The following is an 11798-nucleotide window of genomic DNA, read 5'->3' as shown; positions in this document are numbered from 1 at the left end:
ATCAAAAAATTTCAAGTCAAATCAAGTCGAGCTAACGAATATTTATACTTAATGTTGCGTTTAAATGGACTGATTATTTAACTAGTAGATGAAGTATAAGATTATTTAACTACATGAAAAAATAATAATTTTACCTTTTAATTTAATGGCTAAACATTTATCAAAACGACATAGTTTTGCCTTTTAACTTAATTATTTTGAATTTTAACTTTTAAAAAACTAAATATTCATCAAAACGACGTAGTTTTGTGTTTGCTTATTCAGATTTTTTTATAACTTGAATTGTATAATTCATATTCGAGTTAAATAAAAAAAATTTAATTTTTTATTCGAGTTGATCCGAATAACTTGATTAACTCAAATAACTCAAATTATTTAATTTAATATTTAAATTTTTATCGAATTTTTTGAATCGAATCAATTTTATTTACCCTACATATGATGAAATTTTTAATATTAATAAATTATTTAAAAATTCAAAAATGTATTTAAAATTTTCGAAAGAAATTATGAAATAAGACAAAAAAAAAAAAGGCAAACGGACAAACACATCCAAGGCCCCACCTCTCTCTTTCCTTGGCCCTTGCTGCTGCTAATACCAAACCCTATTTACCATTTCCCGCTTAAACATTTTCACCATCTAATCGAAGTTTTGGGAATTCGACCAGTGGTGGATCCCTCTTGTTGAATCAGTTTAATTCATTCGACTAAAAAAATTATAAAATTATAAAATTACAAATTAAAATTTTAATTTAATTGAGTTTTATACCAATTCCTAAATAAATTAATTTAATATCTTTCTTTGAATAAGTATCTCCATTAATTTAATTCATTTCAAACAATTTTATATTTTATAACTTAAAATAAACTCAGTTATTGATTTTGTATAATTTTTATATAACCTATATTGACAATTCATATATAAATAAATTACATAAAATCATTAAATTATTAATAAATTTATATTCTAGTCACTTAATTTTAAAAAAAATCATAAAATATCACAAAACTATTTTTAAAAATTATTTAAATAAATTTAGAGAATCTAAAAGAAAACCCAATAAAATTTTTGATCTCAAAATTTCAAAAGGCAAACAAATGATTAATTTTTGTTATATAAAGTATATTAGATTGATACATATTAACTTATTCAGTGTTTGCATTTGTCTTACACATATATGTGTATATATATCATAAAGAGTATAATAGTCAAATTGGAAGAAAAACAAAGCAGGCCCATTATTGAGCTTTCCACTCTGCTACTTTCTCCTCTCTCCACACTCCCCCCACTAATCATAGCCATAAAATTCCAAGCAATCATTACAAAAACCGCAAATCCTTGTTTTTTTTCTTCCATGGCGGAAACCAGCACCACCACCAGCTTCATCAATGGATATTCCTCCATTGCTAGCTTAGCTACTGACCATCTCTTTACAATCTTACTTTTACTTCCCATGGATTCAATCCTATCTTTCGCCATGACTTGTAAGAAGTTCAGGTATTTGGCTACTTCTGATATTCTATGGGAATCAGTTTGCAGGAGAGATTGGGGAAACACTGCTGTTGATGCTCTTAAATCTTCTTTTCATGACGATGAACAACGTCGATTGATTCCCTGGATTAGGCTTTACAAACAAGTCTCTCGAGTTGACTCGGTTTGTTGTTACAAACTCGCTGAGCCAGATCCCGATTTGGTTTTGCCAGTTCCTCGAGCTTCTCACTCTCTCAATTTTGTCTCCGGTTGCTTGGTTTTGTTCGGTGGCGGCTATGAAGGAGGTCAGTCACTTTAATTTCCTTTTTTTTTTATTAAGAATTTTGAAAACTTATACCCCATGGATGAGCTAAAATATTCCAAAGTAAAATGAAAAATCGAAGTATATCTTTTATTTTTTAATCTTTGATTTTGATGCATGTTTCATGGAATGGCATAGCTGTTATTGTTTCTTTTGAATTTAGTAAAATCAGTACCAGTAGCATCATATGCTCGACTTTAGTAGGATATTTAGAGAATCATATTCATGATATGAAAAATACAGATATTGAATTCAAACACTTCAAGAAAAAAGTAATAATTCTACTTTATAATATTCAAGGTTTTATATATATATATTAGATTATTGAATAGTCAGGATGCAGAGGAAAATCTAAATTATGTAATAAATATTTTTATAAAAAATTTATATAAAAGACAAATGAAACTTTGGTGGAAATAAAGATTCTAAAATCCATAATGTTTTATGTTGAAATATCATTGTGTGTTTATTTTTCTATGTATAAAGGATAAATATTAATTTTATATATGAATTTTGGTTAAATGTATAATTTGATGTAAGAATTTTGATTTTGATTTATTTGTATATATTTAAATAAATAAATTTATATAATTATTTTCATGTCTAATTAATACAATTGTTTTTATATAATATATTAACGTAAAATGGTATTAATTCGATAATGTTGTTAGTGATTTCTAAAATTGAATCAAATTAAAATTTCATTTATAAAATCGCCAAAATCAAACTTCATGACATTGAACATTAAATAAAAATTCATATATAATTTTGATATTTATCCCAAAAATAAAACCGAATAATATAAATATAATTTACTATGCGTAGTTGGCTCAAAAGCTTAATATATGATTTTGCTTTCTTTTTGGTGCATGTTTCCTAGAATGGCTTTTCTCTTATAGTCTTGAATTTAGTGAAACCACTACCAGTAGACTGGATTTATTTTGGTTATACATGTATTCTTTTAATCTTCTCGTATTATAATCGTGCTTAAAAGTATTTTATATTTATATAGAACTAATGATAAGTTAACAGTGGATTGGATTTGTTTGGTTATATGTGTATTCTTTTTGTGTTTGTGTATCTTCTCGTATTTATATTTATAGAACTTATCATGTATTCTTTTTCGTATTTGTGCATCTTCTCGTGTTGTAATTGCGCTTAAGGTATTCTATGTTTTACAACTTTTGATAAGTTAACAGTCGATTGGATTTACTTGGTTTATATATGTATTCTTTTTGTATTTGTGTATCTTCTCGTATTGTGCTTAAGGTATTTTATATTTATAGAACTTTGGATAAGTTAATGAATTGTGTTATATAGTTATAGGTGTACTTATATAGTTATATTGCATTCATGTTACTTTTTTTGTGTTGTGTCATGTTTCCTATCACGTTTTACTCATTTTTGTGGTGTTGTATAATCATGTCATGTCTAGCATTCTATGGTGCAAGCCGTGGCTTTGGTTTCTCAAAAATGGTAATTATGTGTTTTAATTTCTTTAAAATTTATGAAATTAAAAGTTAACATAATGTTAAAATTACATTTTAACCCTCTAAAATCTATGATTCATCTTTTGCTTCTAAAGCGATTTTCTAGCTTTGTCCCTACTAGCATTGTTAGGTCTAAAACTTTAAGGTGAATGTCGGATATGAGTATATATTCAATACAAGTATGTTCAATTTCTTTTAGAAGTTTTTTTTTGTATATTTGAGAGTTATATTTGTTTCCTTGTCCGAATATGTTGGTAAAAGTATCACAGAGGCCCTTGTGCTCAGACCGTATTTTCCCCCTCTACTAAAAAAAAATGGGCAAATTAGTTCCTATATGTTAAATTAAAGAGTAAATTTGTCTTTCCATTAAAATTTTCATTTGTTTCTACTATTAAATAATGGTCCCTGCACACGAGAATGAGATACATGTGGCACATCATGTGTAATTGTCAAGTTATTCTGTGATATACATATGTTTTTATTAGTTGAAATGGATGAAAATTTTAAGGCTTAATGACAAAAATGGCCACTAACGTTTACATGTTTTATTAAAATGGCCCTAATTGTATTTTTTAGCCATTTTTGGCTATAAACTTTTGTTTTTCTTTTAACTGTTTTTTAATGATTTGATGAAAGTACCATTAAAAAATTAACGAGGATGATGTAAAATATTTTAATGAGATATAATTTATTACTTAGATAATTCAATAAAATAATTACATGTGAAAAATAATAAAATAAATAAATCATACATGAAATTAAAAAAACTCTTAATTTAAAGAAAGTAAACATAATTAAGGTTGTTAACTTTTTAACGGTACTTTCATCAAATTTGTTAAAAAAGTAATTTGAAAAAAAAAAGGTTGATGGCCAAAAAAGTTTAAAAATATAATTAGGGTCATTTTGACAAAACATGTAAACATTAGTAGCCAAATTTGTCATTAAGTCAATTTTAATGAAAAGAATCAATTTGCTCTTTAATTTAATATACAATGATTAATTTCTTTATTTTTTTGAGTTAAAAGGGTAAAATGCAATTTAACTTTTAGTACAGGGCCTCATGGTAGAATATGCATGAAACATAAATATAGAGCATGAGTATTTTAGTGAAAAATCAATGTAATTAGGCATCGGTTAACCATGCTAGTTTTTAACAATACAAATAGATGAAATTTTTAATAAAAATGATTAATTTGCACTTTGATTTAATGTAAAAAAAATTATTTTACCCATTTTTTGAGTCGAGAGAGTAAAATGTAATTTAATTCTTAGTATAGGAGCCTCTATGATACTTTTATTGGATATAATCCTCTAAATACATGGAAATATATGTATGTGACAATATATCTCGATGTCTGATACTCACGTTTGAATTTGAGTAACTCACAGATATCTGAACTTTTTGAACTTTTGCTGCCTTTAGGACGCGATCTTGACGATACATGGGCAGTTTACATCGGCAACAATTCTCAAAACATGCTAAAATGGCAGAAGATTCAAACAGGTACCCCAAGTGGAAGATTTGGCCATACATGTGTTGTTATTGAAAATTATCTTGTTTTGTTCGGAGGAATCAACGAGAGAGGCGACCGACACAGTGATACATGGTTAGGACAAGTTTCACTCCACGAAAACCTCGGCATCTCGCTATCATGGCAGCTACTCGATGTCGGTTCGACGTCTCCACCACCACGAGGAGCCCATGCTGCATGTTGTATAAGCTCTAGGAAGATGGTTATCCACGGAGGGATTGGTTTAAATGGTGTCAGGTTAGATGATACATGGATTATAGAACTGTCTGAAAATCGATGTTACGGAACATGGCATAAAATCGTTAGCCATCCATCACCTCCTGCTCGTTCAGGACATTCATTGACATGTATCAGCGAAACGCAAACGATTCTGTTCGGTGGAAGAGGATTGGGATACGAAGTTTTGAATGATATATGGGTGTTACATGTGACCGAAGGTTACTCAAAATGGGTTCAAATCTTTTACGAGTTGCAAAACATACCGGCCGGAGTTTCTCTCCCACGAGTTGGACATTCGGCTACGTCGATAATCGGGGGACGGTTACTAATTCATGGAGGAGAAGATTCATTGAGGCATAGGAAAGATGATTTCTGGGTCTTAGATATTAGTCACATATCATTAGAAAAAATGCATCCTACAAGATTGAATTCGAAAAGAATGTTAACAAACAAGTGGAGAAGACTTAAACCCGAAGGTTATAAACCTGGGTGTCGATCATTTCATCGAGCTTGTGTCGATGATTCGGGTCGATATTTGTACGTGTTCGGCGGAATGGTCGACGGATTGCTTCAGCCTGCTGAACCGGCTGGGCTTAGGTTTGATGGTGAGCTATTTCTGGTGGAGTTGGTACTTCAGTTATGAAGGAATAATAAAAAAAAAAAAAAAAAAAAAGAGATTAGAGGCTTGTGTATGTATGTAGGTATGTACGTACCATGTGTGCATGTATATATATATGTATGCGTTTCATGGACATGGATGAACGGTAATTTTAAAATTGCATGTGTTGATTAAAGTTGTTCATAGATTAAATCGGCTTGAAATTTTTAAAAAATTCCAAGTGTCAAACTTGAACTAATTAAAAGCTTGTTTTATTGTTTAAGACTAATATATTTTTTATTTTAATTTAATTATAAGAAATAAAAATGTTAAAGTAAAGTTATTTGTGTTTTTATTATTTATAAATATGAGTTAATTTGAAGTTAAAAATATAAATTCAAACTTATCCCAAAATGAATCTGATCACTTGTATAGACCACAATTTTGTGTGAATAGGTTTACGAGTTTGAAACTAAATTAATATTTAACTTTAATTATCGTATCAAGAAAAAAATTATGCTTTTGATCTGTATATTAAAAAATCTCATTTTTGCTCAGAAAAAACTCTTTTTATCTCATAACACTACAAATTAATTGATTAAGTTTTAGTTCGATCGATATGTTACTATTGCAGCAATTGCGGCAATTAAGAGAACATAAATTCAAGTATGCTTAAACTAATTTTTTTCCAATTTAAAAATTTAAAAAGATTATGGATAAAAAATGAACATTATATAAAAAATTAAATTATTCTTGGAAAAAAATAAAAAAAATACTAGAAAAAAGAAAGAGAGAATCATATGAATAAAACAATGCAAAACATAGATTAATTTTTTTTTTCGTTTCTATTTTACATAATTGCAATCTACTACTCAACACGCATAAACTCCCTAATAACATCAAGCCAACCCCCATGACAAAAGCCTCCGAGCCCTATTTTACTCGGATTCGGGTGTGAGTATCAAATACAAATATGTATTCGACATGGGTATTTTCTTTTATGTATTCGAAAAGTCCTTGAAAGGTTATATCCCAATGGCCATGTTCAAATACACGTCAAACACGGGGACTAAAAGAAAAACAAAAAATCGAAAAACAACATAGAAACCAAAGAGCTATACAACGAGTTAAAATGACAACAACAAAGACAATCACCTACCCCGAAACTCCTAAGTCATCGCATTATCGCCTCTCATAAGTGCCATTTTTCCGCCCACCAACACCGCCACCATTGCCATAGAAATAAAGAAAGAATAATCATTTTAACTATGTTACCTGAGAAAGTCCACAACGAGCATACACTACTAAACCGGGATAACATCGGTCTTTGATGTATCTTCACATCTCACTATAATACCCTCGAGACCGGCCGGGAAGATACACTTTGCACATTGACATCCTGTTGTTATTGGCTCGGACGGAGGGATGATCATGAGCACGTTGTCGTTTCTTTGAACAACTCCCATTACACTAACCGTGCTTCCTTCTTTGATATACCTACAAATACCGGAATTTGTAAATTCCAAAGTCAAAATAGTTTCTCCGAGTTTTTTTTATACCAACTTATAAGATAATCCGGATACTTACCCTTCTTTTATCCGCATTACACGGTCATCACTCGAAAGGTTCCTTTCTCCGAGCCACCTAATGAAATCTGGAGGTAATGTTTCACTGGCTGGGTCAACATCAATGACAACAGAATCATCCACATATGGAGTCACCCTTGCTCCGTAGCCTGTTTTTACCAATGCTCTCAAACCCGACTGGAAATCGGAGATGTAGAAGTCAACCGCACGCCTCTGTCAAAGAGATAAGACACGAAAAGGTTAAAAGAGTCGGCCAAACCATTTTGCTTTTCTTAAATATGCCCTTATGTTTTTATCACATCACCGCTTGTGTCAATTCAAGGCGCATAACATTTATCAAATCAGTAACTGAATACTCCAACAACTTACTTCGGACAATCGAAGCCCCCACGTAAATCGGCGATGTTTAGGATTGGCTGCTTTAGAATCCCATCCGCGGTACTCGTATAAATTAGTAGATGTATAAACACATCTAGGAACTTTCTGGAAGGATGATTCGAGTGGCACATTTCCGCATGTTACAACCTTCAAGAAACACCAAATATTTAGAAAAGCTTTACTCATTCAAGTTCTACAATTTTTCCATGAATCAGGATTTTGATCGAACAGGCTCTGTCTCATGGTAATTATTTAGTTGACATATTCGAACCACATATAAAAAGATTAACCCATGTAACCGCTATTACTAATACACAAACATTAAATCACATACCCCGGAGATCTTCACCAATTGTCCGTTCTTTGCATTTCGGAGCTCAGCATCGGGATAACGAGCAATGAACCCCATAATAGCTCTTCTTCCCCAACACGAATTCCAAGCAAATAATGCAGCAACAGTACCGAAAAGGACCACAACAACGATGAGGAGAATGACATTGTGAACAGCTCCGAGAATAAAGCCCCCAGCAATGAAACCCATCACAAAAAGCAGTATCAATGACCACAATATCGGTTTCGGGAAGTTCCTCTTAAAAGAAAACTCATCATCGTCATGGTTAAGAATGTTCACAGCAGAACCATGTACCTTCATTGATCCCATTGTATCCAAAGGACCAGATACTTTTCTAGGAGCCCCGGATGAATTTAGTGGGCCCGAAGAGATAGGCCCGGATGTAATGAGACCAGTAGCAGGAAGGACTGGAATAGGACCGGAGTTTTGGCGTCCACTCGATGTTAGTCCACCAGACTGAGGGCCGGATGTTCTCTTTACCGGATCCCCATGTCGATTCAATGGTCCAGAATTTGACTTCTTTAATGAAGTTGAACCAGACATGCATCCTGTAGGTCCAGGACCAGAGGTGGTATAGCCTGCTCGAGGTGCTGCAGTAGTAGGCATGATTGGTCCAGAGTGTGAAGCAGCACCTCCGAAAGATCCAGTCCTCGAAGGGGCACTACTTATAGGTCCGGATTTCCGAGACTTAGAGCCATCAACAGGGATATCGAACATTTTCCCCAACTCTCCCGACTTTTTGATATCACCACCAGTATACGGCATTGCTACTGAGCTCATTGTCGGAGTTCTTTCCTTGGGCTGCTCTGGCCTACCTGATACATAAAGACCATTGCTGAGCTGATGAGATGGGAATCTCGAACCCATCGAGCTTCCGACGTACAAATACAGAAGATATCACACAAGAAAGGCTTCCAATAGTCCGTTGATAAAAAACTTAGAGTCCTCCTGACATAGAAAAAAGGCACCTTAAATATTGAATGAATAGTTTAATTCTAATAATCACAGAGACATAGGTCGGTGCAATAGAGAATCAAGAATCAAACAATATGGACCTAACTACTCACAGTAAAAGTACCATGAAGGCTCTTGTAATAGGAGTCAAATTGAATTTTGCCTCCCTCAAAAAAAATGAGCAAATTAGTCCGTATATTTTAGTTCAAAGAGCATATTGATCCTTTCTGCTAAAAATTCCATCCATTTGTAAATTGACATGGCTGATGGAATAACCAAATAGTGATACGTGGCATGCCAAGTGTACATCATGCTAACATATAGGGACCGGTTTTTAACAGTAGAAATGAATGAAATTTTTAATAGAAGGACCAGTTTGCTCTTTGATTTAACGTATAGGGACTAATATGCCTATTTTCTAAGTAGTGGAAGCAAAATGCAATCTGACTCCCATTACTGGAGCCTCCATGGTACTTTTAGCAACCAATCAGGTACTTACAGAAACACATATACAGCAGCAGTAAAGGCACGTATTTGGATTGCTCTTCTATATGATAAATACTGTTCTAATCAAATACACATGTATATCGTCACCAATTTCCATTTTGAGCTAAAGCATAAGTGGATTCAATAGTTAAATCGTGGAAGTTCAGTCGAATCTATGAAAATTGATGCAACATAAATGGTTGACAACAATGCGGTAACCGTGAATTCTAAAGAAGAAAACGCAGTGACAGGACAAAGAAAATGAAAAAAAGGTAAAATCCTGAGAATAGTCCCTGTACTTATCATTTTGTGCGGATTAGTCCCTCTACTTTTATTTGATCAAAACTAGTCCATCCAGAGTGTTCTGATTAAAAGATCTCCTTAAGAATCTCAGCTTGCAGTAATTGTACTTATAACACAGTGCACATCCATACTAACAGTCACAATCTCCCAAAACGATCCCTAAAAACGAACTAAAAGTACTTGAACCGTAACTTGCGCTGCTTAATATTTTATAAAGTTCTATGATGTCCTACAACTTAGCTCAAGAACTTTGTTGTGCTTGCATGGGCGAGAATAGAACACATCCTGCCATGGGATAGGAGCGCTATTGAGGGACTCCCTTACTATCCTGTCCTAAGCCTAAGGTATTAAAAAATGGCACGGTTTCACTAGGAGATCTTTCCTTTATCTTTCTTGATGCAAAAGAAAGACTCCATTAGCCTTAACCTTTGGTTGTGATTGTCGCCTTGTAACCAAAACCAATGAACCTAACTACTTCCCTCGAGATTGCTTTGCTCTTATATTCTCGTAAATAAACTATCTACAAATGCTTGAATCTATTTACTATCTATATTACTTAGACTTGTGAGTGTTTAATACAGATAAATATCCAATACGAAAATGAGTGAGGAACATATGCACTTAAAAAGAAAATGAAGAGTCGGAGCAACATAGTCTCGTATCACTATGCACAAAAGCATTTACAATAGAAGTAAAGATCTAAAATTATATTGAACCAAGCTAAGTTAAACAACTCAGATTCTAAAGAGATCAAAAAAATGGAAATTTCCAATAAATCACCCAAAATGAAAGAACTAAGCAAAACCCAGATCACAAATTGAAACAAAGGCTCAACTAATGTTGATTTCAACATTTTCAAGCTTTTTTTATTCCTTTTCAAAAAAGGCTATTTTGTCACCAAAGAAACAAACTGAGAAGCCTAAATCAGAAGGGGGTAAAAAAACCAAGTAAACTCCCATTTTATTTTACTAAAAATAGATTAAAAAGGAAAAAAAAAAAGATCTATACAAACAAGTAGATACTTTCAAACTTAAAACAGTGAAACTAGATATTAAAAATGGCTAATTTGTCACCAAATAACCAAATAGAAACCAGTAAATTCCTATTTTTATTTTACTAAAACTAAAGTACAAAAAGAAGAAGAAAAGATCTACATAAACAAGTAGATGTTTTCAAGCTTAAACAGTCACTCAAAAACTACATTTTTTCCTCAAAACAAATTCAAATACAATAAAAATGGCTAAAAAAAACAATACCCAGAGGCAAAATAAAGGGAAATCAAACGCTAAATCACAAAACGAAAGATACCCAGATCTTCATTTTGAAACAAAACAGCAAAGATCAAAGATCTGACGGGAAAAAATAAAGAAGAAAAATGGAAGATATAGAAAGGAAAAAAAAAGAAGAAGAGAAAATACCTGAAATTGAAGAAGGTGATGAAAATATAACTGAAGTAGTTGAGGAAATCAAGAGATTTACAGACATTATACGAGGAAAAACAAAGTTAAAAAAAAACATTAACAAATACTAAAAAGATATATTAACCCCCCAAAAAAAATCTCTGTCTCTCTGTTTTAGTTTCTAGCTGCTTACTGTTTTTTTTTTTTTTTTTAAAGTTCGTTCCTTTTTTTTTCTTCTCTTTTAAGCTTGTTTTATTTTAAAGAAAATATGAAAATTATTTTAACTAAAATATATTGATATTTAATTGTATAATAATTTTAAGATAATGATTAAAAGTGTCCACATGCGGGTGGCATGATTTTGCTAAAAGTGATTTTTGCTTAACTTCGAATTGAACTTCATTTGTTAAATTATTAATGAGTTGGAATCAAATTTTAATTCGATAAATAATTTTTTTAATAATTATTAATTTGAAAAGATAATTAATATTATATTTAGAGCATAAAATGAGGGTCAAATATCAAAATGACGGATTTACCCATTACTTTAACATTTTCTGCGTGACTTACTTATCCAACTCCAAAGCACACACATGCCTTGATTTGATTTGTTCCTTTTGCCTTATTTTCACTTTGCCCCATAACTTCTAAAACTTTTCATTTATTTACCCCATAATTATTATTTCTTTATTCTCAAACTTGGTAAG

General features: G+C 31.8%; 2 protein-coding genes across 4 annotated transcripts; one reads left to right on the top strand and one right to left on the bottom strand.

Annotated features, from left to right (window-relative positions):
* Positions 1 to 1149: 1149 nt before the first annotated feature.
* On the top strand, positions 1150 to 5897 carry LOC108488062 (F-box/kelch-repeat protein At1g51550). Its single transcript, XM_017792376.2, has 2 exons — positions 1150 to 1776; positions 4707 to 5897. The coding sequence occupies exons 1-2, from the start codon at positions 1179 to 1181 to the stop codon at positions 5675 to 5677; spliced, it is 1569 nt and encodes a 522-aa protein (XP_017647865.2). The 5' UTR covers positions 1150 to 1178; the 3' UTR covers positions 5678 to 5897.
* Positions 5898 to 6433: 536 nt separating this feature from the next.
* On the bottom strand, positions 6434 to 11523 carry LOC108489639 (uncharacterized membrane protein At1g16860-like). Of its 3 annotated transcripts, none has more exons than XM_017794315.2 (5): positions 11110 to 11523; positions 7931 to 8896; positions 7588 to 7743; positions 7220 to 7431; positions 6434 to 7129 (listed from the first exon to the last, which is right to left on the bottom strand). In XM_017794315.2, exons 2-5 carry the CDS (start codon positions 8813 to 8815, stop codon positions 6937 to 6939), a joined length of 1446 nt encoding a protein of 481 aa, XP_017649804.1. In that variant the 5' UTR covers positions 8816 to 8896; positions 11110 to 11523; the 3' UTR covers positions 6434 to 6936. The 3 variants fall into 3 exon arrangements, with proteins under 3 accessions (XP_017649804.1, XP_017649805.1, XP_017649806.1); XM_017794316.2 differs by lacking the exon at positions 11110 to 11523 and adding an exon at positions 10948 to 11105; XM_017794317.2 differs by lacking the exon at positions 11110 to 11523 and adding an exon at positions 11000 to 11075.
* Positions 11524 to 11798: the final 275 nt, after the last annotated feature.

The sequence above is a fragment of the Gossypium arboreum genome, chromosome 10, assembly GCF_025698485.1.
Source record: "Gossypium arboreum isolate Shixiya-1 chromosome 10, ASM2569848v2, whole genome shotgun sequence".
Lineage (NCBI taxonomy): Eukaryota > Viridiplantae > Streptophyta > Magnoliopsida > Malvales > Malvaceae > Gossypium > Gossypium arboreum.
The sequence above is the reverse complement of the archived record's forward strand: the minus strand, read 5'-3'. Positions and strand labels throughout refer to the sequence as shown.

What these genes read in the sequence shown, in the direction of transcription:
- LOC108488062 (XM_017792376.2), top strand. Translation starts at nt 1,179, where the DNA reads ATGTGTATATATATCATAAAGAGTATAATAGTCAAATTGGAAGAAAAA. An exon ending in CGGTGGCGGCTATGAAGGAG is followed by an intron (nt 1,777 to 4,706) that starts GTCAGTCACTTT and finishes TGCTGCCTTTAG; the next exon opens with GACGCGATCTTGACGATACA.
- LOC108489639 (XM_017794315.2), bottom strand. Translation starts at nt 8,815, where the DNA reads ATGGGTTCGAGATTCCCATCTCATCAGCTCAGCAATGGTCTTTATGTA. An exon ending in GGGGGCTTCGATTGTCCGAA is followed by an intron (nt 7,432 to 7,587) that starts GTAAGTTGTTGG and finishes TCTCTTTGACAG; the next exon opens with AGGCGTGCGGTTGACTTCTA. An exon ending in GTAATGCGGATAAAAGAAGG is followed by an intron (nt 7,130 to 7,219) that starts GTAAGTATCCGG and finishes CGGTATTTGTAG; the next exon opens with GTATATCAAAGAAGGAAGCA.